The 27,973-nt window shown below is 40.5% G+C and overlaps 1 protein-coding gene across 1 annotated transcript in view; it reads right to left on the bottom strand.

Annotated features, from left to right (window-relative positions):
• PTPRJ (protein tyrosine phosphatase receptor type J) overlaps positions 1 to 27,973 on the bottom strand; it is a gene marked incomplete at both ends in the record, with an annotated part of 71,769 nt that overhangs the window by 20,366 nt on the left and 23,430 nt on the right. The window contains 3 exons of the mRNA XM_080618197.1: positions 8 to 274; positions 828 to 1,091; positions 1,455 to 1,622. Of these exons, the coding sequence (XP_080474323.1) occupies positions 8 to 274; positions 828 to 1,091; positions 1,455 to 1,622 (699 nt within the window). The remainder of the gene's footprint in view (positions 1 to 7; positions 275 to 827; positions 1,092 to 1,454; positions 1,623 to 27,973) is intronic.

The raw sequence follows: 27,973 nt of genomic DNA, 5'->3' as shown, positions 1-27,973 counted from the left end.
GACTTACTTGTATACAGGCTTATGGATACTCCTTCTCCTTCTGTCTGACCATCAGCTGCAACGGCGAACGCTGTGAAACTGTACATTGTCCCAGGGATTAACCTCGTAATTGCAGCTTCGGTGACATTGGATGTCAGGTTCATAATAGAGGTACCACTTACAACCTCTATCCTGTATGTGTAGGAGTTGGAAGCAGTGTCATTCACTGCCCATGATAAGTTGACAGAAGTCACACCAACATATTCTGCCTTGAGATGAAGAACTGGGCTGGGCTCTGTGAAACACAAGACAACAATTTGTTGACCTGCAAGAACATCTGCTCACATGCATAGACAGAAGAAACACAGGCACCGCTACTTCACTCTCTTCTCTCACTGTTTTGAGTGCAGGAGCACCCCAACAACATCACCAGATGCTCCTGGAGGCTTCTGCACCAATGAGCAGCCACGAGAAAACTGAAAAAAACTCATTCTGACTTAGATCCGTCTCCCTTTGACACTTCAGAGTAGAAGCACAGGCCATTACTCTGACAGGACTCCCTGGGCTTCCCTTGGAAACCTAGAGAGGTGGGCAGGAAAGAGACAAGGATGGAGGAGAAAGTGTGTAAGGAAGATAATTAAAAAACAAATAAAAACATCAGGGCTATATTTGTGTTGCACACTAACACCTCATCTTCTTCATGTAGCCCAGATCAGGCTCTAAGACTAAAGCATCAGGTCTATATGCAGTAGTATCGAGTTAAAATCCTCACACAGGTAGGCAAAGCCCTGTACTGCACAGCAAAATACAGACCAACAGGAACAGGGCTGCAAGAAACTGTGACTTACTTGTATACTGGATTATGGATACTCCTTCTTCTGTCTGATCATCAGCTGCTACTGCAAACACTGTGAAATTGTACATTGTTCCAGGGATTAACTCAGTAATTTCAGCTTCAGTGACACTGGATGTCAGGTTCCTGACAGCAGTACCACTTACAACCTCTATCCTGTATGTGTAGGAGTTAGAAGTGGCATTGTTCACTGTCCATGATAAATTGACAGAAGTGGCACCAACATATTCTGCCTTCAGAGTAAGGACCAGGCTGTGCTCTGTGAAAGGCAAGGGGAAAGTCCTTCAGCTGTATTCTTATATATTCCAAATCTATATGTCACAATGTTTGAACTGCTGCAATTGTAACCTCAAAAGCCATAATAGCTGGGAAAGGAGCCCAAGTTTAAGAGTGATAAAAGTACTTCAAGGCCACACGCCAATCACAGTGTTAAATTGTACTCCCAGTCATCTCTGTAGATACATTTATTTGGCCATTCTCTACTTTAGCAAGGCAGTTGAATCCACACCCCTGCAATGCTCTTTGCACTCTGGGCTAGAGTCCAGGTTGAAAATGCTAATTCATCCTAAAAACACAAACCAGCCTGAAGATTCACATCCTAGTCACATTCCAAACCACTTACGTGTTACACTGTTTGAATCGTTTATTGCCCTCTTGTGCAGTGACACATCCATGGTCCATCTTCCATCCCCACTGGTTTTGTTCCCACTTGTAGAGTTTATTGATAAATTATCATTACTACAGGTTCCTGTTCCTGCAGTTTCATTTGTTGAGCTGCAATTCCAAGTCCCTGAACAAAAGAATACAAAGCAGTAAGTATCTTTACGAAATTTCTGGGTTTCTCATTTGCAAAAGTATAACCATTTATAGATTTCATGCAGAGACCACAGACACTTCTGCCTTCCCAGTTCATTCTCCTGCATGGATTTTACTGCACGTTTCCTGGTTTTACCACGTCTAACTTCTTCGAGACAATATGAATTAGATTAAGAGATTGCCACATTATTTCAGCCATTCACTAACTCCACTCAAGGTGTGGATGAAAGCTACCATGATCTGCTCTTTTTTTCCCCCATGCAGTTTTGTTTGAAAGGAACTGAACAGACTTGCAGCCATATTGTGCATGTATTTTCCTCATGTGCTATCAGAAGCTAGCTGCTTCACTCAACCTGGCATGGCAATTTTGTCTCTTCCCCTCAGTGTACCAGCAAAAAAGTTCTAGTCCCACAGCATGTTCCCACAAGTAAGGGATACATGGCATACCTACTGAAAACAAATCTACTGTGATGGAATACAGCCCAAACTGTGGAGAGAATGGATTCAAGCCCTAAAATTTCAAGGCTAACTCATGCAAGTCCGATGTTCAGTATTAAGGCAGAACTCAGCTGCAAGTACTTTTGAGATTAAGATTGTCTGCCAGATTAAGAATGTGTCATCTAGCAAGTACAGCAGTTGCTATACTTGCTTCAGAAAATCCTTAAAGCATCACTCTGGGGTCTGTCTTTGTTTTGTATTGCCTTTAAGTATACTTTCCAGTCTTTCTAAGCACATTATATCTGTACTTGACTTTACCAGAACTCTTTATAAGCTGAAAAGCAAAGGGATTAAAGCACACATTTGCATCATTAAATATCCTGAAATGCATTGCAGGAATTACAGCCACTAAAATAGGTAAGTTTACATTTTTTGAATGAAATTTCAAAAAAATTTTTTCAGGCAGGTTTGGTTTGGTGGGGGATTTTTTGGGGGTTTTTTTGGGTTTCTTTGTTTTGTTTTTTTCAATGCTTAGATACTGCTCGATTTTCTTAAAAGAAATTACGATAACAAGAGTTCTAAAAAAAATAAAAAAAAATGAAAATAGAATTGAACAACAGTACGATACTTACAGACAATTGTACATCTGACCTGGAAAACAAAAATAAATTAAAGGAATTAAAACTTTAAAACTACTGGAAGCTCAAATAAAATAAAGACCGGTTTAATTAATACAGGGCGGATGTGAGGGGAGAAATCAGTTTAAAAAAAAAAAAATCTAGACTTTTCAACCTGCAAAAGACACCTAATAATCTATTGAGAAAAAAATACTGCATACCAAACCATTAGAGAAAAACAATCAAACAACCTATGCTGGAAAAATGTTAGTTTCCACTGTTTTTTAAACCAGTTTATTTTGCCACAAAACCCAGCCTGCACACATATGTACACATATACCTACAAAATCTTAATCAAGACACGTTAGTTAGCACCTTCAACACCATTCCACAAAAAACAGCAGATGTGAATTAGGTCTTTTTTTACTGATAAGCTTTTTCCTTTCATTCTACTGCTGTGTGAACGTTCTTATTACTTCTCAGAAAACAATATTTTTTTTTCAGCTTCACACTTTTACTTGCAAATAAACAGTTTCCCTTCCTGCCAGTGTGCAAACTGGCCTGTGAATTGTTCTGTTCATGTCCCTCCAGGTGGCAGCACAAAATGCTCCTGCAGGAGTGAAATAAAAGCCCCAGCCTGAAGTCTGCAGGCACTTGAGAGGAAAACCATGATTTCCTGGGACAATAATAGCCAGCTGACGCCAACCACATGCAGCAGCCACTCTTGTCACGAAACAAACAGATTACTTCACCAACTGTACCAAGGATGAAGTACAACTATTCACCTTGCAAAGCTACACACATGGCAAAAACAAGCATGCAGAGATACATGTCCCAAGGACTGAAAGGTCCCTAGCCTGGTGTTGGAGATGTGCAGGTCACATGCCTTGCACCAGCTAGGCTTGCAAGCATGGAAGTTTTCTGCCATGCCCCTGGATCCGTTTTCGGCATCATGGTGCAGGCAGAGGCAGTCTCCACCCCAGTGGCTCTAACATGACCTGCAGAAGGACCAGTCTTTTGGTTGGACCTTATACTGTGTTCCTCCTAAAAAGCCCTGCTTAGCTTTATGCCAAATGGTGCATTAGCCACACAACATACCAAGCCTAATGATTGCAGAGGTCGTCACATTTATCTAAAGCACTTGCAACTGTCTTATTTTCTCTTTCCATCATTTTATTAGACAGTTTCTGTAATTTCACAAGCTCAATCAAACTAAGCAGTTATATCACAAGAATGGAATGCAAAGCTTGAACCCCAAATCATTCACACGCCCAGCTCTTGGGTTCTTGGTGCCTCAAGTAGCTCCATCACCGTAGTTCCCTGTATTAGGCACAGGCCCACACAGACACACCCTCAAAAAGTAGACAGAAGACACCATTAAATCTCGTTCTCCATATGAGAGACTACAAAATGCATCCTCTGCAAAGATGAGGCAGGCCAGCTGACTATAAACAACTCCTTCAGCTTTACAATAAGGAGAAATGCAGCAGCACTACAAGCCTCCTACTCTGCTCTCATGAGACCCCACCTGGAGTACTTATGTTCAGGTGTAGGGCCCCCAACATAAGAAGTGTGTGGGCCTGTTGGAGCAAGTCCAGAGGAAGGCCACAAAGATGATCAGAGGGCTGAAGCACCTCTCCTATGAAGGCAGGCTGAGAGAGCTGGGCTTGTTTAGCCTGGATAAGAGAAAGCTCTGGGAAGACCTTCTAACAGTCTTCCAATACCTAAAGGGGGCCTACAAGAAAGCTAATGAGGGACTTTTTACAAGAACATGTAGTGACAGGACAAAAAGATTTAGATTAGATGTTAGGAAGATTAGATATTATGAAGAAATTCTTTGCTGTGAGGGTGATAAGACACTGGAACAGGTTGCTCAGAGAAGCTGTGGATGCCCCATCCCTGGAAGTGTTCAAGGCCAGGTTGGACAGGGCTTTGAGCAACCTGGTCTAGGTGGAAGGTGTCTCTGCCCATAACAGGGTGGTTGAAATTAGATAATCTTTAAGGCCCCTTCCATCCCAAACCATTCTGTGAATCTATGATTCAAGTGGAGAGACCCTCTTCAGCCTTGTGATGGTCTCGGAGCCATAGCAAGTGGAATTTGGGCACACTTCCTAGGCAAAAGAGTACTTGTAATCATCAAAGAACTAACACTTGGTCTTCTCTAGCACAGCCCTACCGACAACTCAGCACACAAAGGACATTACTCAGGATGCAGGTGTCCTATGTACAAGCACGAGGCTCCTTGTCCTGGTTCAGCAGTAGCAGTCATTTTTTTCTCCTTCTTAGTAGCTGGTGCAGTGCTGTGGTTTTGACTTTCGGCCTGGGAATAATACTGATAAAGCCGATGTTTTTGGTTGCTGGTCAGAATGTTTACCCTGACCAAGGACTTTGTGAGTCTCATGCTCTGCCAGGGAGGAGGAGAAGCTGGGAGGAAGCAGGGACAGGACACCTGACCCAAACTAGCCAAAGAGGTATTCCATACCACAGCACGTCATGCCCAGGATGTAACGGAGAGTTCTCGGAAGGGCTGGAACGCTGCGGGGTGGGGGCGAGGTACCGGCCGGTGAGCGGTTGTATTCTCTTCCTTGTTATTTCCTTTATCATTATTATTATGGTGGTAGCAGTAGTGATTTGTGTTATACCTTAGTTATTAAACTGTTCTTATCTCAACCCGCGGGAGTTGCATTCTTTTGATTCTCCTCCTCATCCCTCCAGGAGCAGAGGGAGGAAAGGTAGGGGGGAAGTAGACTGCGTGGTTCTAACTTACGGCCTGGGCTTAAACCACGACACACCTTTCTGAATATTTGAGCCCAGCCAAACTGCAAGGCCATTAGGAAGTGAAGAAACATTAATCTCAGGTCTAGAGCCCTTCCATATGCTTTCACAAAAAGGTGGCTTAGGAAGAAGAGACTATAAAGGAAAAAGCCACTCTTCAGGCAGGAAAACACTACCGTGAAGCATTCAGAGATCTGTTAAGCTATGTGGAAACAGCTGCTGAATGACAAGCAAGAGCTAACATTCCCTGAAAAGCAGGGCTACCTAAAAGCAAAGCCAAAAAGACTATGTTTAATAAGAAAGGGAAATTTCAAAAAGAACAAAACCAACAAGAAACACTACCAAACTGAGTAAGTCATTTCTGCAGCCCTACAGACAAAATAGCAAAGGCCTGACACCATTCACAACCTGTCCTTCAGTTACTTTATCTTCTGTAAAACTGCATGAAGATGATAAAGTTTCTTGTCATCTTCTCCCCAGGTTTTGAGTTCAGGGGCTCAGCATCCTTTCCTAGCAACAGGAACAACAGACATCATATAACTGAGATTCAAATAAGTATGCCACTACTTAGTCCCCTGCTATCCTGCTTTTTACCTCTCCATCTCTTCCCTACTGGCTCAGACAAGAAGCACATTGATCCCTTGTTTACCCCCAGCTACAGCCATCTAATCCAAGAGCAAATTATTACCAAGCTGGAGAAACTTGTTTGTACTGTCACTTGTGGGTTTTGTTAATAATGCTCAAACAACAAAAGGAAAGTTATGCTAAAACTCCTTTCACACGATGAATGAACAGCTTCCCATCCTTTTACCTGCTTTTGTTTACCACTCACTTTGGTAATTTCCCCTCACAGTACCACTCTGACTTTCCAGAACCCTATGTGCAAACCAAATTCAAGAAAAGCACATCCTGTCGGCAGTAGGCAGGCCTCCCTCTGAAACCCAAAACCGCACAAAACAAACGATCCCATTCCCAAGCGTCAGCCTGCCTGACACAGTCATTCTGTGCTGCGTCTTTCAACATAAGCCGTGAACTGTTCTCCAGCCTTATGTTATTACTTAATGAGATGCTATTTATATAAAACATTTGTTCATTATTTCAGAGGGTATTTGTACTGAACACCTGATTCTCCTTGTGTTTGTATCTAATATATCAGGAGCCCTGTCATCTCTGCTTCTCTTTTCAATGATACAAACTCGTATTATTCATTCACAGAGTTGGGTATTTTTTTTAACCAAAAAACCTGGAACTTGGGGTAGGGGTGGAACATTCCTTCCCAAGAAAATTAAAGACAGAAAAATGCTGAACATAGAACATTTCAACAGAACAAGAGAGATGCATATACACAAACTCATCATGTTCAACAGCAAATGAATCCTTTAATGTGCCACACAGTACATTCCAGAGACACCAAATTATTCACCTGCACTCCCCCAAGGTTTGTCCTGCACTCCCTGTGCATGCAATTTATTACTGAACAGGAGCTGGTGCGGTAATAGATGCAGGATTCAGATTCACCCTCCTCAGGTATACATTGAGAAGCAGGATTTAAAACGTGCCTGCTGTACACAATCATCAGGGGAGCCACAGGAGCAGGTCAGAAGTGGGGAAGACAGCAGTGCCTCCCCTTCTGCTGGCCACAAGACTTTAGATCAGCTTGGCTCTGCTGCCAAACTGTATCCTCTAATGATGTTAGGGTTCCTGCACTGGGGGAGAAACCCTTGTTGACAGCAACCCATCTGCCCGGGGTGCTCCAGTTTCCAAAACAAACAACGTGGTTTGGTACATGTAAATACAAGGTTAAGAAGCTGGCTAGACAGTCAAAGTGAGCAAACCAAAAAATCCTAACAAAGGAAAAACAACCCTTGGTCAAAAATCCTTTCTGAGAACACTACCTGAGGCTGCTGCTTACTATATCTTGTGTGCTCACCAGTGCACATCTTGTGACTCAGATGCAAAAAGGCAGGAAATTAATCACACCCCTCTCAAAGCTAACAATCTTTCACATCTTCTCTATCTACCCATCCTTTCAGGTTTGAGGAGCTCCACAAAAACACCACCAAGCTATGACAGCAGTCCCCAAATTAACAGAATTATAGAATAGTTAGGATTTGAAAGGACCTTAAGATCATCTAATTCCAATCCCCCTGCCCAATTCCTTCTCAACACCCTTTCATGAAAGCAATAGCATAATTAAGAACACTGGTCTCACTTCCTTTTTTCTTCTTACTATGCCCAGTTACCATTAGTTGACCCACCCCCCTAACTATGGGCTTTAGAGCAAGCCACCACACTAAAACCCCATCATAATGGTTTTAAAAGTTCAGTCTTAGCTTTGCTGTCGTTTATTGGTCATTGACACTCAGCCGACAAAAAACCAGCAAAGAAGCAGTAACTTGGCCACTTGCAGACCCCTCTCTCACCTCTGATATTTCATACATGGCATAGGTTTATTCAGAAAGCAATCCCACGGAAAGGTCTTATTCAAAGTTACGCAAAGTAAGTGAAAATTAAACCCTGGAATGCCACTGTGAAGCTCCACAGTAATGGAAGTGGGATTGCCCAGGTACTGCATTCACAAACTGATACAGCCAGGATTTCCCAGGATTTGTAAGGCATTGACTGCTACCCCAGCTGGTGACATCTTCCCACTTCACTGGCAGCGTGAAGTCTAAATCAGCAGGGAGTGACATCTTCCTGCAGGACACAACATTTTCAGGAACAGGATGGATCAGGAAAGATGTAATATATCTGTCTCTTGCACCCATCTCAGAGCTGTTTCACCTCATTCCTTTCTACATTATGTCCAAATTAACAAAGTTTATAGGTTTACAGCACTGGACAAGAAAAATGAGATCACCTGACCTAGGGCATAAAGCCATGTGCCTAAACCTCTATGAACCTAGTTCAAGTGACATGACTTACTTTGGCAATTTCTGCATTTTGGGCTGGGAAAAAGAAATGAGCTAAAATGTACTTGTGTAATATTTAGCTCTATCTTCCAACTTCTTCCTCAAATGTCATAACTCTTCAATTGCAAAGCATTTCTCTGCATTTGATCAGACTTCTAGCATAAATTGTTACACTACTGTAAAATGCATAGAAACTCATATGCAATTAAAGATATGCTAAGCCAAGAAAAGCAAGTGTTTTCCCTGTACTTATTGCATGAAAAGAAAAAAGATAACATAGATTAAGCCTGTGTGCTTTAGACTTGCTCCAAGCTACACTAACAATTCAGTTATCAGTTTCAGCAGTATTTGCAAATATTACACTCTCCTGTATCAGGTCCTTACTACTTGAAGGAGGAAATAAGTCAACAGGAGGCTAAGTCAGAAGCTAACATTTAATTATATTATATAGATTCACTTAAGATTGATTACTTTCTGGATTTGGTGCTAAAGTTTGGAGGGTTATATAGGTTGTTTTTTTTTTTTGTTGTTGGTTGGTTGGTTTTTTTTGTGGGGTTTTGTTTGTTTTTCTTTCTCCTTTTCTAGTATATATTTACTGTGCTAAATGCTAAGTTTTAACTATAACCCACAACAGGTTTTTTAATTCAAATCAACTCTTGATGATCTCAATAATACAATACATTCATTTCCCATGAAAAACTGAAAATATGCTGTGGCAAGTGTCAGCTCCACATTTTCCCTCTGGTTTCTTAGGCAGGAACTCACAGACCATCCACAAAACACCATTTCACAGAACATTTTAAATGAATTTATCCTGAGGGGAAAGAAAATAAAATCTAATTTTAGAAGTGGCACTAAGTTTTTGCAAGATCTTTGGAGTTTTCTTTTAACCCTAAATGAGCAGCTCCACTAATGAGACTGCATGGGACCAGATGGAAATCCAGAGCCCAGAAGAAAGAAATATGATCTGTTGGTTTTTATTAATTGGGTAGGGCTGGATCCTCTTAAGACACCACATTGTCTTAGAAAGCTATGCAAAAGCCTAAAGCAGCCAACAGCCATACACAATTCTGCACAAGCTATTTTGAGCTATTATGCGGTAATGTGAAAGAGGAAAGACTATTTCCACTTTGCATGTATTTATGTTTTACCCCTGTCATTTCTAAATTCCGTCTTTCCCAAAGCAAGTTTTTTTTCCAAAGAGGGACCAAATATTATTTTTTCCACTGTTTTTTATGAAAACAGATGAGGAGCTTCTAATTTGTGCAGCACCTCCAGAAAACTAAAAATGCTGTGGGAGACAAAGCCTTGTAGGAAAGCCAAGATGAGACACCAAATGAAAATTTCTGCTGGAAGATAGTGGACAAAATTCTTTCTTCCTCTCCCAGTTTTTCTCCAAATTTTATGTGTATTTGCTTCTCAGATTGCTAGCCTAGGAGTGAGGAGTCTTTTGGGAAACATATCCAAAATAAAGAGAAAAATAGAGAGTGGATCTCATCTGAATTGTACCTGTTTGATCTGTTTCCCCCTCCTCAGTCCTACCTTCAAGAAAAGATTTCTCAGGTATGTTTTCCTGTGGTTTGGTACAAGGAAGCGATTTACCTACCTGTTCACATAACAAAACAAAAAGCAACAGAAATACCTAAGACTGAGCAGCACAGATTTTGGTAGGAAGCAGGCTGACACCAAACACAACTACATCGCAACTCTCTCACCACTGACCCTAGGAAGCACCATTAGACTTCTTTTCAATGGGTTCTAGAGCAAACACAGTTTAAAACTTTTCCACACAACCCAGTAGTTCTTCTGTCTCCCTCAAACCTGCAGGTCCTGATGAACTACAGGCAGAAGGTGCTGCAAACTACTTCGCAGTTCAGTACTACCCCTCCAGGCATCCTGAAGGATGAAAAGTTTAAATTATTGTAATGTCTCTTCAGAGATGATTCTGCTGAAGGAGTTGATGCAAAGAACTGTGTGCTTATTTGACAATGGCAATGAGTAATATTTAAAACAACTACTTACTAAAACACATACTGTTACCTTACTTGAGGTGCACATCATACTGACATTGGTCATGTAATTAGTAACGCTTGTATCAAAAAACCTCCTCTTTTAATAAAAATTTTCTGTTAATGCCATCAGTAATTTTCTTTCAGAAGTAAAAAAGCATCATTTTATGTGAACAAGGCCCATTCCTGCATGTAGCCTAAGAGCACTATTTTTTCAACGTGAGTCATTACTCGGGCACACCCTGGAAGGATGAGAATACAATAAAAAAAGGAGCCAGAGACAGACTCCTGTGGCAATGACACAATGCTAACTGTCCCCAACTCAGAAGGGTTGGCCACCCAGGCAACATGGAAAACATACTACAGCAGGCCTTTGCAGCGTAGTCATGAAAATGAGGGACATTTCCTGACAGGGCCCTATTTCAGATCTGCTTAACTGAGAGCAATTGAGTCTCTGTTATCACAAGTAGATCTCATCCTCCTGAGCCGGACACTTCGGAGACTATAGTCTTTTCTCAGGAAAGCGTTAAAAAGATACTTTACAAGGAGAACAACACTGAGCTGGATTTGGGTTGAGAGTTTTCCAAGTAAATCTAGGTGTAAAGGGATTTAAAAAATTGCACAAAAGCTGTAATACAACATCAAGAAAGATGATTTGTATTGAAAATAAAGATGAAGTTTTTGATCTACAACACCCTGCCTGAGGGCAGGAGAACCATGGCCTGTGACACTCTCCAGCTTGCTCACAGAAAGCTCAAAACCGTCTTGCTAGACAGAAAATCCTCTTCTTATAGCAGTCTTGATGCTGGTACATGAAAGGCTTGTTGTTTCATGCCTTACTTCTATACTTAGAACAGTTTATAATCTTTTTGCCCTTACCAGGATCCCAAAAACTTTCTAATTTAAAAATCAATGAGGTGTGCAGCTGGAAGAAACCAGCCTGTGGCCACTGTCCAGCACAGAGACCTCCCAGGTTAACCTTCATTTCCTCCTTCACGCTCTGTTACTGTTTATTGCCATTTATTTATGCTCCTTCAGCACGTTCGGCTCCATCTCCACGTAAAATGCCCCACTAGAATGCAAATACATCCTCTGTATGGCACTGTCCTTGCCCCATACCTGGGTAAATGTACTCAAACGGAGAAAGAAAAGCAATCCTTCCCCATCACCACCCCGAAACAGCAGCTCTGGTTTGGTAATGCAGTCTCGAGACCACTAGAGGCCCCAGTAAAACCATCAAACTTCAGCCTGAGTGACTAACAGCAGTGAAATATGCCTAAATTCCCATGAATTTTGACGTATTCTGGAAAGTACAAGGTGACCACACCAGATTGTGAAGTGTGGATGTAGACGTAAACTCCAGCTCAGATGCAGATTATGGGAGCTAATGACACCATGCCAAGTTAGCTAAGACAGACTCTATGCATCTTCAAGCATCACAAACCTGTCACAGGCAAGGAATTTTATACAATAAATTACTGGCTAGACCTCCGATTTTTTTCAATGTGCTTATTTACTACATCTCACATCTTCAGCTGCACTGTTTTATAGTGAATCTATTTCTCTTTTTTTGTGATCCCTAAAAGCAAAGCACATTTCATCAACTTCCTCAAAACAAATGCAAATTGCCTCACAGCAAAAAATGTGCTGCTAAACCTTTTCCAACTCTAAAATAAGTCAGAGATCTGGCTGATCTACAAGGATCAGATTATCACAAACACAAACAATTTGATTAAACAAACACTGTTTTCCCATATGCTGCTTTTACACACAGCACCATAGGGCTGGGGGAACACCCTTGAGGTTTGCTTGCAACTGTCAGCCCATTTAATCCTTTAAGGAATTTAAACTGTAGCAGAAGACAAATTGGACTGCAAGCGTTCAAAACATGTAGTACTCCTCCCGGGAGGGAACAAAAAATTTCATTGTATGGCTCCAGTAAGTTCATCTAGGGCTCTGGTAGAGTCTCTCTTTTCCTTCTTTTTGAACAGAAGCTGAATAGAAACAGGAATGAGAATTTGGCTCTGCCATCACCCCATCATCAGACTCCCCTCTATGAATACATCGAGGCTACATGAGAAGTTATTCACTGACAACAACATGGGCTCTCTCTCACTTACCAGTCAATAGACATGTCTATCAAAGGTCAATTTCATGGCCATCTGGGAGGACCAGCTACGGTGGAAAAAGGCTGCATGGTGTAGGGTCAGAACTGGAGATCAAACTGACACTGCAGCCTGACCAGCTGCAAACTTTTTATTGTAGAAAAATAGTAAGCATGACTTCTTTGTCCTCCCAAGATACATGAAGGAGTTTCTGCTGATTTGTATGTTTGGCTTAGCTCTCATACAGATTAAACAGGTAGTAGCTCATTTCAAGCTCTTATATTTAAGAGGAAGATGTGTACATTATTTGAGTCTTGAAATATGCAGTTTCAACTAAATTTTGCAGTGTTTGCTTAGCCTTGTACGTCACTTGAAAAAAGACAGAGGAAGCTTTCAAAACGAAGAGTCAGTTTTTACAACGTCTTTTTTACAACTTCGTTTACTTAGCACGGTGATACCACTGATATGGCTTCTCATAGCCTTTGCTATTCTCATGTAATTACAGATTTTCTGCTACCTATATATATACAAAAGCATACCTCTTGCCATTGCACGGTCTTAGCAGAAAAATACGAAGTTTTCATAAACGATTACTGAAAGCAATCTTCTAAAAAACCACCACAATTAGGTGGAAAACATTCCCAATTTTATCAGATTTTATCCCAACTGGTTGTGTTACCACTAAATGCAAATTCACTACCAGCAAGTTTAATGATGAAGCACAATTATTTCAATCAGAAATTCACGTTTCACTTGATGATGGTCCTTGCAAATTTTAAAAGCACAACATTTTAAACAGAAAATGTCTACAGCATGCTCCTGAGAGGAGCACACATACATCTTTTATACAGGCAGCCTTCTGTTTAACAGATTGCTTTGGAAAAATATTTTAAAAGCACTATGAAGTTCTCTATTAGAAACAGTGGGACACTAGTAAGAATAATTTCATCACAGAAGTCTCTAAAATATTTGACAGTTTTACCCCCAATGGAAAAACCAGAAAGGGTCAGCAACAAGTGCAGTACCATCCCCCAAGCACTTTGGCAGAGTCTGTAGTAGTAACTATTGCCTCAAATGTGGTAAAAAGAAAAAAAAAAAAAAAAAATGATATATTATCAAGGACTAATACCAGTCAGGCACCAACACTGCAGAAGAGACTGGGGTTAGGGGAGGCCTTCATCAGTATTCTCTGGTTTTCTTCTCTCTTATTAACCCGTTTAGTCAAATTATTTTAAAAACCCCATATTTAGGCCAGTTAAAAATTCAAGTCTAGAGATGCCCCCCGATCTCCTCAATGTATTTTAGACAAGCCTCTCAATACTTACATAGAAAATGGCAGGATGAAAGAAGATTAGTAGCTAAGAAAATCAATCGTAATTCCTCATCCTCCTGTTCCATCTCCGACAACAACTAACCAGTTCTTTCAATTAATTATTCTTTGACTCAAACTGAAATGACAAGAGTAGATTTTATTTTATTTCACCTAGATTGTATGTTCAATGCCTTTAAAACATTAGATGCATTCTCTTCTGCTCTATGTCCTAAAAAAAAAAACCACAAACAAAGAAACTGAAAAAATATCATCAGTTCTTACCTAGAATGTTTATAACCTTGAGTTAAAATGTAGCAAGTTTCCCTGCACCACCACAAAATGCCTTGGAATCCAAGAAAGACACAAACTTCATGATTTGTATGCATACGGGTTTATATGGGTTTCAATGTTAAAGAGGAAACAACGCCTACAATGAAAAGCAAACCATTTCCAACCAAGAGAATACCAAGTGGTAGTAAAACATTTCCATATTAGAGACATTTCTTTCTGGCCTGATATTTAATGCTTAATTTTTTATACTTTGCTATTGCAAGCTATAACATTTCTATCATTTTCAGGGAAGAAACAAAGATATACCCCAAACCAGCTAGAGCACAATCACTGCAATTAATTTTTTAGGGGTAGGGGAAGAAGAGTAATGCATTAAATCATATCTAGTCCACCAATGGGATTTTGACTGACTTGATATAACATGCCTCTAAACTTTTTAATGTGCATGTTTAAGGCTGACAAGTACCAAAGCTTTGAATAAAAAAAGCCGTGAATGTGTCCATTTGCTTGTGGAGCTATGGAGAAGGGTAGAGGAGAAACACTTCAGTTCACTGTGATGCATTTCATTATGCACACGTTGGACAAAGCTTCATCTTTCCACTAAAATACTAAAGCCACAGTAAACTACCATTAAGACAAAGATGAAACTAAATCCTCCATGCCTGCATCATATTTTAGGTGCACACCACAGAACACTAAGTCATTTACAGCGTTTGCTCATGTAATAGCCAGATTTCCCTCAGATTAGGGGATAACATATATATTTGTAAGTCTCTACAAACTGCAGCTTGCCAACAGTAAAGCCTGTAAAGCAGCAATTTTTTATAAACGGGAGTTAACCCAACCTTAAGTGTTCTGCATCACACTGCAGGCAGGATCTTCTTAGGTCTTTAAGGTGTAGCATATTACAAAAACACATGAGAAGTCTGGGTGCTGACTCAGAAGTCAAAACCTCGAATCAGATGACATAAATAATTAACCTTTGCTACCTGCCGCGTGGCTGTTCACCTGCATGAAATGTGCAGGTAGGGGAGATAGGTAAGAATGAAGATGGAGTTAATTGCATTCCAGCTGCTAAAAACTTATTACCTTGTACCTTTTAATTGATATGGTTGTGCAGACTTCCACACTGCTTTCCCTGAACTGCTCACTTAGTGGCTTCGTGCTTTTTTCCCCACCTTCCTTCCAATAAGGGTTAAACCAAGAGTGATTCACAAACTGGATTCCTTTGCACCTCTCCTGTCTCTGACAGAGATAGTCAAAATGTCACAGAGTTATGTAATGCTGACAGAAACGTGACTAACTGAAAAACAGGTTTGAATAAAGAATGTAAAACTTTTACAAGTATGATTCACATACCAGAACAAAGTAGTGCATTCTTCTGAGGCTACGGCAGCCTTTCATCATCTCTAGGAGGTACTGCTTTATCACCGCTTATAGCAACTACATTACAGAAGTCCAGCTGCAGAAAACAAGCTAACAACAAAAAGCACTTTGGAACAATTTTTCCTTATCAGCAAGAGGTGACAGCACAGTCTGATCCCTTGCCTACACGGCAGAACCCTGCGCTTCAGCATCAGTGAGAAGGCATCTTGCAGACACTAACGGGGAAGAGTTTTATCAAGATTAAAGACTCAGCTAAGAAGACACACACAAATGAGACCAAAGGCATACCAAGCCAAGTCAAACTAAAGACTACTTCTTGTTCACCGTGCCCAGACTGCCGAAAGCCAAAAGACTTTTCAAATGACTGAGAAACACATTAGCCTGAATACACCAGAGCAGACAAGGCCCCAGTTTAGAAAGATGCCTGATCCATCACCTAACTCAAGCTTTGAAAATGGAAATGTACTCACAGCCTTTTTTTTTTATGTCAAGGGAATACCATGTATTGGGACATATAAGCCTCCAGATGCCAGAGGCACAAAGGCAGATGTCTAGACGACTCCTAAGGGCTGAACATCTTTATAAAGACATTTTCTCCTTTTCTTTTCCAGTGATATATCCTGCCTACATGACTCATAACCTTCTAAAATCCACTGTTATAACACTTCCTCTCCTGCACCATACAGGGAGTTTTATGTCTTACGCCACTTCTAACAGCAACTGCATGTTGCGAAGGCTGTGTTCAGAGCCAGCTTTAAATCCAGACTTCATGAGTTAGCCCCTGCTCTGTCTCTCAAAGACACTTACCAAAGCACATTCCTTACAAGTAAGCCAAACAAACAGAAGAATGTCTGGATATCTAAGGGGTTTCCTTGTTTTAAAATGGACGGGAGACCAGCAAGTGTGTGCCCCTGCACTGTTACCCAGGGGGTTCAGATGCAGGCTGCGAAAAAAGATGAGCTCTAATCCTGTGTCATATTGTGGCACATAAGAGAAAAGACCACTCATTTTTCAAGATCATGGTTCAAAAAAACCAAACAAAACAATCAAAAAAACTCCAACAAAAAGTCTCCAACAAACCAATCAACCAAACTTGAACGTCTTACTTGGAGATAGCTCTAAAATCAAGGATACATTTATAGAAAACATTTCAAGATGAAAGTATCCTATCAGAAGCAAGTAGGTAGGGTTTTGTTGGTGTTCCCCCCTCCTTCCCCCCAAAAAAAAGTACACTGCATTGCATGTACTTCAAATAACCACATTTTATCATGCGAGAGCATAGAGTTATCTACCTTCATTCATTCAAACACTACTACTCTGGAAACAGGAATCCAACACCACCAGAAAAAAAAAACAATCACAGAAGAAATTAAATACCAAAGAACACTCTCTTTACTAACAGAAGGAGATGGCATGGTCAGGCATTAAGCCCCAGTATAGTCCTGCACTCAAAGTCACAAGTATTACAAAAGGCGGTAATTAAATGAGAACATTTATCACTGAGTGTTTCCTAGCTAATTTCTCAAAACCTGAAGTTAGATGATGGGATGTATCAGAATTTAACTTTCATATTTAAATGGGAAAAAAAAAAAAAAAATCAATGAATTGCACTTGTGGTATTGTTAACTCTCACTCAAAGCAGTGTTTACTGTGTTTACCTGCAGTTTTACTGCAGGTTTACCAAAACTGTCACCTTAAATAACGTCCTTTGTACCCTACATTCAAACTATCCACACTGGAAACTGTAGAGTGAAAGAGCTGAAGGGGATAGTATTCTATTCTTTCTACTCTTTATCCTGATTTAGCTAGAATTTCACCCCAAAAGATATTGCCAATTTTCCTAATATCTCTCTCATCCCATTTCAACATATGCTGTATGAAGATCCCAGCATCCCCAACTATTAGGACCATAATGTTCTAAGGTTTTACATCGTTCTTTTACATACTTCTACCAAGTCACATGAACACTTCATGTATCTACCAAGTCTTAGCTCCTATAAAATGAAGCCCATGAGGTTTCTTTCATTAATTTCCTTAGCATAAATTTTATTGAAATTCTGTCAACACAACACAGTGTATTTATAGAGACAATCAGAAAAGCTGAGTTTAAATGGTGGCTCAGTCACCCCAGAAAAACAGTGCCTGCAAAGCTACGCGACCCAAAATAGACTGAAACATCATCTTCCAACTGAGCTGATGTTCTGCAGAAACAAGCTTTCCAATAAAGCACCAGAGCTTCCTCCTTTATTCCAAACACTGAACAGACACCCCAAAGCCAGAACAGCTTTGAATAAGAATGAGTTTAAAATGACTAATCGTTTCCTCTATTATTATAGAGAGTTTATGTTGCCTCTTAGATATCTTGTTTGTGTTACCATGTGAGCTAGTTCCTTCTACTGCAGTATGAGAGCTTTTGGTGCAAAGCTCTGGTTTTAAAGCTATAGGCTTATTAAAAAAACCAAACCAAACAAAAAACCCCAAAAAACCAAAAACCAAACCAGAAAACAAAAATCACCACACCACCAAAGCTCACAACTAAACAAAAGCCCTCACTTGTCTGAAAGAATCAAGTTTGCTTATCGGCTAAACTAGATCCACACTGCTCATGACCAGCCCAAAGACTCTTAACAATAAAGAAACAGATCTAACAGATTTTAATACTGATGTTTCTGGATGGAACTTTTTTCCCTTGCTGAATAATTTATTCATTAAAGAACACAGTTTCAGGGAAAGCGAAACTATTCATGAATTCAGGCTGAACTTACAGAAGAGTTCATTTGAGGACAACCCCCTCTGACTTGCATGGAAATGAACACGGGAGTTCAAAACGAACTATTTTGACCATGACAAAAACATTCAGATGCTGGATGCAGGGAATAAAAGCCAAGGCAACAAAGGGCTACATTCAGCCATAATACGGTGAAAGTAGTTCCCAATAGCCAAATGGTTACAGCACTCTGCTGGCATGCAGTAGATTCAGGTTGAAATCTCCTCACTGCCTGGCCAACAGACTAATCCTTCTTTATGTAGGTTTATGTTTTGGACGGGCACACTGAGCTGGCTGTAGGGCCACCCGCTCGCTGCTCCACAGAGCCAATGGGGAAGTGCAGAGTGGTGCCACAGTTTCCTCTTCAAGAGCCATCAGCATTTAAGCCAGGCTTAGACCAGTCTTTCACCATGTGCCCAGTTGCCCTTAATTACTGCTGAGCTTGAAACACGTTTCTGCTCCAAGGGAGACCTGAGGTCAAGCCTCAAAGAGGAAAAAAAGGGATTCAACAAAAGACACACAGGGACATGCCACTGGGGACGAACATAGGCTGCCCTCCACTCACACTGCCTTCCCAACTCTTTTCCCTGTGGCTCTTGAGTTTAAAAACACAAACCACACAGGCAAGAAGCCCAAGCTAAACCACTCAAATACGAGGTCACACCAGCCAAATTAGCTTGAAACTAGCCAAATTGGGGTTTTCTGTGTTTCTGTAAGATTGTCCTCATTTTCCCCACAATACTTTGTTAAACTGCCACATTTTTTCTCCTTAAAAAAAAAAAAAGGAGTATGTGTGCCACCAAATGCACAAATGTAGATTTTTTGTTTCTCTTTTCATGTTACTAAAAAAAAAAAAAAAATAAAAAAAATAAAAATCCAGTCACTGCAGAACCTTGGGAGAGGGCATGTCTGGGCCACATACACATTTTATTAGCACCTAGAGGCCAACAGCCCTGGGAGCAGAAATACTGTAAAAACAATAAATAAATGTTAAAAAGAAGCACCAGGGAAAGGCATCTGTTTGCACATCGGGGTGGGGAGGCAGCAGAGTACAAACAACAGGCAGAAATTGTTCTTTTTCCTTTCTGTTTAGCTTTCTGCGTAATCCCATTAAACAGCAGTAATTCGGAGAACAGCGTTAAGTTCCTCTAGCACAGGCCGCTTGGTACATTCCCCTCATTCAAAAGCAGTTGGAGCACAATAGTAGGAACGTTATTCATTATTTGTTATTACTTAGGGTGGGACTAAATGCTACTCAACAAGCCTGTATATCAGATAGAGACATCTACAGTATGTACACTGAAATTAATATCCTGGGGAGAAAGGGGTTTGAATCATTTAATGCCAGCGTTGTTTATAGGGTAAAATAGTAAGAAGTTAGATCCAAAAGTCATCTAATTAATCAAAGTTATGGGCAGGAGAATGCTACCAAGTGACAGCAGTGAGATCATGATGCAATGCTCTGATTAACCCCAGTAAAGGCAAGTCTATGTATGCACAGCAAAGCAAGATTCCCAGCCCAGAGTATTTTAAGAATCCATGTTCTAATACATGCTCTAATTGCAGCATTTCAAGCCCTCAGAAATAGGCTCAAACAGCTCCTGTTATTGTGTTACCTTTATTGGAGAGAAAACACTGCGTCACAGGTGTAATTTCTTACCTAGAAAGTGGCCATTCATGCACAACTACTCTTTTAGTATGCATACAGCTTTCATGAGGCATTATACCCAATTATGTACCAGCAGGGATGCTGTTAGTGATTACTCAAAAGACATCTATGTTTCCAGCTCTATGGCTTCAGACACAAACTTGCAATCAGCTGAAAACGCTGCCCCATTTACCCAAGCTCGTTCATCTCTTGCACCTTTTTGATCAATCTGCAAATTTAGACCCCCTGATGACAATGAAAAATAAGTATCAAAAAGGAGCCAGCCACTAAGGTTGATCTGAGTTGTGCATTTCTCTCCTGCAATGGTTTCTGTGAATTGCTTTTCCCACCCACCACTGACACTGCTCAAGCTGGCAGGATCCCCAGACCCATCTCCCAGTCCCAAGTGGGTGCATCAGCAGCCACTTTGCACAAGAGAGCAGGCAGAAGCAAAGGAAAGCCTCCACCCTGCAGCACAGCTTTTTCAATCACCAGTCAGCAAAAAGACTTCTAAAAACAAGATTGAGACAATGAAAGATCTCAGTGATATGATAGGAGCCAAAACTGTCTTTTTTTCTCTGCATGTGTGTGTGCACAAATGAATCAAAAGTTCCTGTCTGATAATGTCTTCCAGCACACAAATCCCAGCCAGTGGCACATGCCAGGCTGGGGTGGAGAGCTGCAGGCATTCATAGTTCTAGCTGGAAGGACACTCAGTGCTTGTCAGGATCAGTCTTACTTCCCAATTTCCACTCTAGTAACAGCTACTGCAGAAAGAAGTGGGGGAAAATAATTTTATATATATGTTTATTCTTATTATGCATGAGAAAGTTGCATGTTTTAATAAAAAAATCAGTATTTGAGGTATCTTTTCTGCTGCTGATTCTGGATTAGTGTTCTGCCCAAGCAGCAAACCTGCTTTTTGCAGGCACTGGGATCTCTCATTCCCCTGTACAAAAAAAACCCAAGCAAAACCAACACAAAAGAGAGCTGCTTTAAAATAACAGGAGAAGAAAAAAACCGACAACTTTTAGCATTTTTTCCCACAGTTCCTCCCCCAGCAAGAGCATGGCTCTAAATACATAAATAGCCTGGCAAGTGTGTAGTATAAACCACACCCCATCTCAGGGCCAGTGTCTTAAAGGAAACTATTAATACTGAAAAACCCAGGGATGTGGACAACGCGATAAGGCTTGCACTTGACATATTTCTGTACTACTTTTGAAGGGCACCAAGTACCTCTCATGAAAATGTACCAGTTGCTTCCCCCCATTTTATTTTTCATGTGCAGAGACTTTTCAACAGCTTTCCCAGCCCCACTGTTATTTTGCTCCTCCTGAAGCCATGACAGCTTTTAATAAGGAACATTGGCTAACAGGACATACACCCTGGGGTTTGAGGGAGGGAGGGTTCCCCCCAAAAAGCCCCATACGCAGAGCATTCCAGAATATTAAAGCAGGGAGACACACAGAGCACATCGTGCATGACCCGGGTCCCACTCACTACAGAGAGGTTCACTCCAACCCAAGAGGTACCTGGCTACCCCAACTTCCACCTTGATCCAGGTTTCCAGAGCAATGGTACCAGCAGGAGCTGTGGTCTCCCCTTGTGCAAGCGGACATTTGACATCCAGAGGTTACTAGAGGATACCACATTTCCAGATACAAAAGAAAGCAAATTGCCAGGCAGTGCACACTATTTCTACAGAGCTCACTATTATAGTTATAGGAAGTTGGCAAGAAGTAAGATCTCAGGAAGCTGAGAAGAAGAGTCAGAGATGTGTGGGGCTAACAAGAATCAGAAGAGTTACAAGACTGCTAAAAGAGAAAGAACAACAACAAAAAAAATAATAATCCCTTAAGGGCAGGATTAAACCTTCCACTTCAGCTATAAAGCCAATTCCTATGTTCAGAGGAGATGGAGAACTAATACAGAATTTCTCTCCATAGCTGAATTTTAAGTTTTGTTCTGCCAGAGCTGGATATATCTGCCTTTCACCAGCACTTTCTCCTCTTGCTGCACAGTTTAAGGGATGGGTGAATGCCAGCCTCAGCAGCCCCATAAAAGCAGTTAGCATTTCGCTGTGCATTGAGTGAACAACAGGAAAACAGAACAGGACTCCCCAAGAAACCATGACTTTGCTAGGTCTGCTGAAGCTGAAAACTACAGCCTGTGCTGTTCTGTGTCTGCTGAAAGCCTTTGAAGTAAATTCTTTGAAGTTGGCCAGAAGCAGCTCTGAACTGGAGAGAGCGATGAGAAGGGTGGCTCGGGGGCCAGCTGGGGGACTCCAGCTCTCACACGGTTAGTCCAAGCTTGGATTTAGCAGATAAAATGTGCATTTTTAATTTTTATTTTTTAAAGTAATGGTTCCTTTTACAGGTCAAATGAGACTTAAATCCTAACTTATGTTCACAAGATGACCAGTGGGTCAGACTGCAAGTTTCAACAAGTGTAATGAGACATGGAAGTATACACTTAGTTCAGTCTCTCCCACTAGTGCAAATACCATCTCTTGAAAAACCACATCTATGACAGGGCTGGACTAGGCACCAAAATTGTGCACTGTACATATTTCTGCAGAAATTACTGAAACACCCTCTCTCCCCACCCCACCCCCCAAAAAAACCCCTCCCTGCAGCATTTCTGCTACAAGAACAAAAGGAACACTTCATGCAGATTTGATTTTCTTAGGGACTAGTAAAAGTGGAAGCCATTTAAAACTGACCTTTTCTGGAATCTGCAAAGGGCATCTCTGATCCTCACTGTCAGTAAGTGACCTAAGTCACACAGTCTGTAGTCTTAAGGGTTACAACTTTGGAGAGCAGAAATAAGAAGTCTGGCTTAAAGTCACAGCCTCCCTGAAAACAACCCCGATGCACTGAGGCCCGAGTATACGTTATGCCTCTGAGCAAGGGGCAAAGGAATATGATTATAATAATACAAACATCTGAAAATATTACACATTAGAAAAATTTCATTCTCCTTATGATGGCTGAGAACCAAGGGAATGGAGGCAGGAACTGCAGCGCTGAACACACCCAAGTAGACAGTTTTTTAGCAAACTGCTGGGAATTACTGAAGTTTCTCTTGCACTGTGTAAGGCATCAGGCACAGCAGGCAGCCAGGCTTTGGACAACAGAATTATGAAGGCATTAGACATGTTTTGATTCTTTTTAAAAATAAATTACAAAAAAATAGTTAAAATTAAACCAGTTGCATGTAGAAGACTGCACCAGGAACAAAGTGCCTGAGATTTCAGGACACTGGGTTTAGTAATACTCAAGTATTGCTTCTGGTTTTCCTTCCCAAAAGCTGTATATTCTTTAATGCAACTCATTTCCCTCTTTATTTAGGGTTTATTGCAGAAGTGTTTTCCATTTAGTCCCCAACCAGCTGCACATAAGAACCAAGAGGAGAGATAAGATTTTTTTCCCCAGTGTTAAGGTTCTCTTGCTGCATTTTATAACCACTACTTCCAGGCCTTTTTTCCAAGCCAGTATTTTTAATAATTATGATAAGGAAAAGGAACCTGTCAACACTACTTCGTCTTTATTTGCTCTGCTAATTTTGTGGCTTTCCAGAACAGTCAAAATCAAATAATTTTCAATTTTGAAATATAAAAAAAGTTTTTTTTTTTCCCTTCAAAGTCTGCCATGTAACAGATTAAGCTTTAGAGTATGCTACTATTTGAAACATCGGAGCACATAAATCAGCAAAGTTTTGTACTGAAAGGGAAAAGTTTCCCTGTGATAAAAAAAAACTATGCTGGAGTTGTTGTACAGCCCCAAATGTAAAGTTCTTGTAAGCCTGCTACAAACAGTGCAACAGGTTTCTATGTTACAGTGGCTTGGTGATTTGTACATACACTTTACAGAGTTTGCAAGACAAGTTGCCAGTATTACTCTACTTAACCTCACTGCTTTGTTTTTTAATTACTTCAGATCTGCAATTTGAAATGACTTAACAGTTCCACTGAGCTGCTTTTAGGAACACTTCTCAGACACCTGCCTACAGAAGCCTGACTTGTGAGAAATTACATGAGGAAATATTACAGTTATATTGCAGGAAGAACAGATTACTCAAAATAAGCACAGCAGCATATAAGTAAAAATATGTTTAACTGGCCTGCTCACCATGGCCAGATACTAAAGCCACAGAGATCCTTATGCAAAATAACTTTAGTTAATGTCACAATAAAACCACCTAGTACTATTTTAACAGCTTTCAGTTTCAACAGTGTTTAAAACATGGATCTTACACTAAGATCTCCAAGACAGCCTCCAGACAGAAGAACTTATTTTCCTTAAGGACGCTATTACAAACGAATAAAAAGACTTCAAACTAGACCCTGAGCTAAGCCCTCCAAAGTCACTTCCTCTGCGCTTGTGTATTTAGCATGTCATCAGCACAATGAGCCAATAAATTGCTGCCCCTTCCTTCCATGCTTTGTTTTTGAAAGCTTCATTGTATTTTATTTCAGTTTATTTAAGCAAGATTTCTATCACTGCTGGTAAAGAAACAGGCAAACCTTGTTATCTTTGCAAATATTAAAAAAGCCTCTGAAAATACATCTATGTGTATTAATTGCTCTGATCTTAAAATTTAACAACTTAAAACTTGTTTGTTAACTCTAATCAGCAACCACCAATCAATAAGACTTTAAACCTTGACAAGTTATGGAAATTAATGACATCATCAGGAGCAGCACTTCACCTTTTCACTTTTTTCCCGACAGTCTTGGAGATCAGCAATAAAGCCAGGCAAAACATCAAAAGCAACACTATTACTGAGCGTGCAACGCTTTCCTGAACATGCAGCCTTTGGGAAAACCTTCACACAAGAAGAAAAAACTTCATGTTAATGAAAAAACTTGAATTCACAGGGACTTCCTGCAACCCTGCAGACACTGCATTTGAAGAACAGATCTGACAGTAGCTCCCAAATATTTTTTGGATCAGCTGTCTGGGTTCCAATGCATACACCAGGGTCAGCAAGAATTGTTTTGATGACTTTTTTCTATTGCATATGCTTTCTGAATTACCCCAGATACCCAAAATAAAGACAAGTGGCATTTTCTCAACCAACAGCTTACATGCATTACTGCTTTCACAGGTCATTAGAAATGTTCCTGCCCTTTTTTCATTGTTTCTGTTGCAGAGTGGGGATGGTAGTTCAGCACTTCCAAATTAATTTTGAATTTAAGAGCAATAACAGAGGAGAAAAAGAAAAAAGGGGGGAGGTGGACGGGGAGGCAAGGAGGAGGGCAGGGGGCAGCAGAGTACCAGTAGTTTTAGCACAGGTATCCCAAAAATACAGAGGAATTCCAAGCCACCTCTCTTCCCAAACCACCATAAGGCAACAGCAAACACAAGGAGGAGTTTAGTTTGGTAAGGAAAGAGCTGCAGCAGAGCTGGGAACTGTTTGCTGTTTGCTTCCCTGGTTGTGGGTAAACATCCAAACATTTGTATGACTAACTGAGCCTCATCATTAGAGTTGTGTGTAAACGTCCCTATATCAAAACATTTCATCTGCATATATTTAGAAGAGAGGCTTTTGCTGCCTTTTTTTTTTTTTTTTTTTTCAAATTTTTCTTCATAAGCATAAAAGAAAAGGAGCACAGGTTACTTTTATCCTCCGATTACTTTTTCAGGTATAAATTCATAATTACAATATGGTCAACAATACCTCAAACAAAGGAAAATAGGTTAAATACACCTAACCTGCATCCAACTACAAGCAAAAAGGCTTACTTATATTATGAACAATTGTATACCGTCCTTTCTGCAGCAGCTCAGTACTATTTGGCACTTAGAGCAGGAAGAGATGGCAAGGGGCAATGTGAAAACAGAACTTCTCTTTAACTTTGTTCTTCCCACTCAAATTTGTGATTATTATTTTGGGCCTTTTTAAAGGACCAAGTCTGCATTTTGTGGTCTGCTCTATGTGAACAGAAGAAGCACTTCTCTCTGTAGGAGACTATGGACAAGGGGCAAGCTTGCCTGATTACACATAGCACTTCAATGCCTGTCATCGCAGCCAGTCTGGTGCCCCATCAGCCAGGTCCAAATTCCTGCCTTCCCAGATGGTACACCTTGCAAAACTCTGCTCTGCTCCCTTGCCACTCTGCTTTCAGGGGCTGGATGTCAGCAAACTGAGAAGCAGTGAGTTTCACTGTGGAAATCTACATGTTACTGAGCCCAGCTACCAACCCAGCCGCTGCCAGGCAAGGCAGGTAATAAATTACCACACTAGATTTTGTGAAAGGCCATTTCATATCCTTAGGAGAATCCCTTCTGCATCCCTCTCTGATCAATGTAACCCAAACACAAGTCCCAGCTCAGAAGCCACCTGCAACCGCAGCCTGGGAGAAGAAACTACACCACAAAAAGAGCCCCAAGTTCACTCATCTAAAATCCCTCCTTAACTATCTCCCAGCAAACCAGGACTCAAAAAGCCAGAATGGGTTTTTCCTACTACTTTTGTTCAAAAAGTTGCTAGCATCACATTGCAAATGGATGCTGTTCCCACAGAGAAAAATTCAAGGATAAAAAAAAAAAAAAGAAAAAAAAAAAATCACACTGAAGAAAATTTACACTATCCTCATGAATTTTCACATAGCCCGTTTTCACAGGTACAGATAAACACAAAAGAAAGGTGGAGTAGACCCATATGGACATAGCATTTACAAGTGAAAACACCTGGAAACAGTAGCTTAAGACTGTCAGAGGTGGAGAGAAGACTTGAGCCTGCTTCATAGTTGTTACTAACTGGTAAAGACTAACAGGCTTTAAAGTCTGTCCCCTAACTAGAAATCCTTGCCACCAGGACTACAAGAAAAGTCTAAAAATCACTTTTTTTTTTTTTGTTAAAATGTGTAATAAATGGCTCAGGCAACACAAGTATTAAAGCCTCAAAAGAAACTAAATGTGTTTGGGGAAACAGATAAGAGCCTTTGGGTAAAATAAACAACCAAGAAACAAAAATTAATTCCCTAATGTAAACTGGAGGAGGAAGAAGAAAGATTTTGCCAGTAGATTCCCATGTTCTGACCTCTGTGTGAACCCTAAGTAACCAGTTCGCAATTTCTAACAGCAACAAGAATGGAAAGTGCATAGGAAGATACTGAAGGAACCCAGCTCCTCCAAGGTTTATTAAGCAGTCAAGGCACAAGTCAACTGAAGAAAAACATACCCTGCACAAAGTTGCAGTCCTCTGTTGCAAATCACAGAAATACTTCACTGCAAGCATTACAGGTGGAGAAACACAAGTCACAGACCTTTATATGCCTTAGCGTCCAAGGCCTGATTCCTTCTGCAAAGGTTTCTGCTGAAAACCAAAGCTGTGGCATTTACCTAAATTATCAGTTCAAGGAAAAAAACCGTTTGATTTAGAAGTGCCATGAACTGGAGACTCTACTGCATCCCCATGTTAATGATTCCACAGCTTAATCAGTTTTAGCGTAATCACCTGTATTTACCCCAAAAGAAAATGTGTTGACAGTCAAATATTCAAACTATTTCAGTATACTTGAATGCATGGATTTTTTTCCAGCTCATGATGAAATAATGAACAAAGCTCATCGCGGGGACAGGCTGGTGTTAAATGAAAATGGGATAAATATTGGAATAAGGTAAGACTACAATGTCTAGATTATACTACATTCTTATTAAGGGAGTTACTTCTAAGCAACTAAGAAATTAACCATTGCCACTAATCTCAGGTTTAGCAAGGCACAAATATATACTAAAACTTGCTTTCTCAATATCACATGGCTAGGAGCAGAAAACTGCAAAAAAAGCTGGTAAATTCACTTTATTTTGGCTGATAGGAAATACTTGCTTCTCCTACAGAGGTGTGCAACTCTGCCAGCACATTATTTCTGTTTTCCTCAAAAAAACCAGGTGTAGAAATTATTTTTAATAAAACTGGCTTTTATGCTTGAATAAGCTTCTAGTCTTTGCAGCTGTAAGGAAAAATGTGAAGTCTGAAATAAACTTATTGTTCATCAGCATATTGTCATTACCATCATGCTGAGCTTTGATTTGCTCTATTAAAACAGGTCAGG

The sequence above is a fragment of the Psittacula echo genome (genome assembly GCF_963264785.1).
Source record: "Psittacula echo genome assembly, chromosome: 5".
Lineage (NCBI taxonomy): Eukaryota > Metazoa > Chordata > Aves > Psittaciformes > Psittacidae > Psittacula > Psittacula echo.
This window is presented reverse-complemented; position numbering and strand designations above follow the sequence as displayed.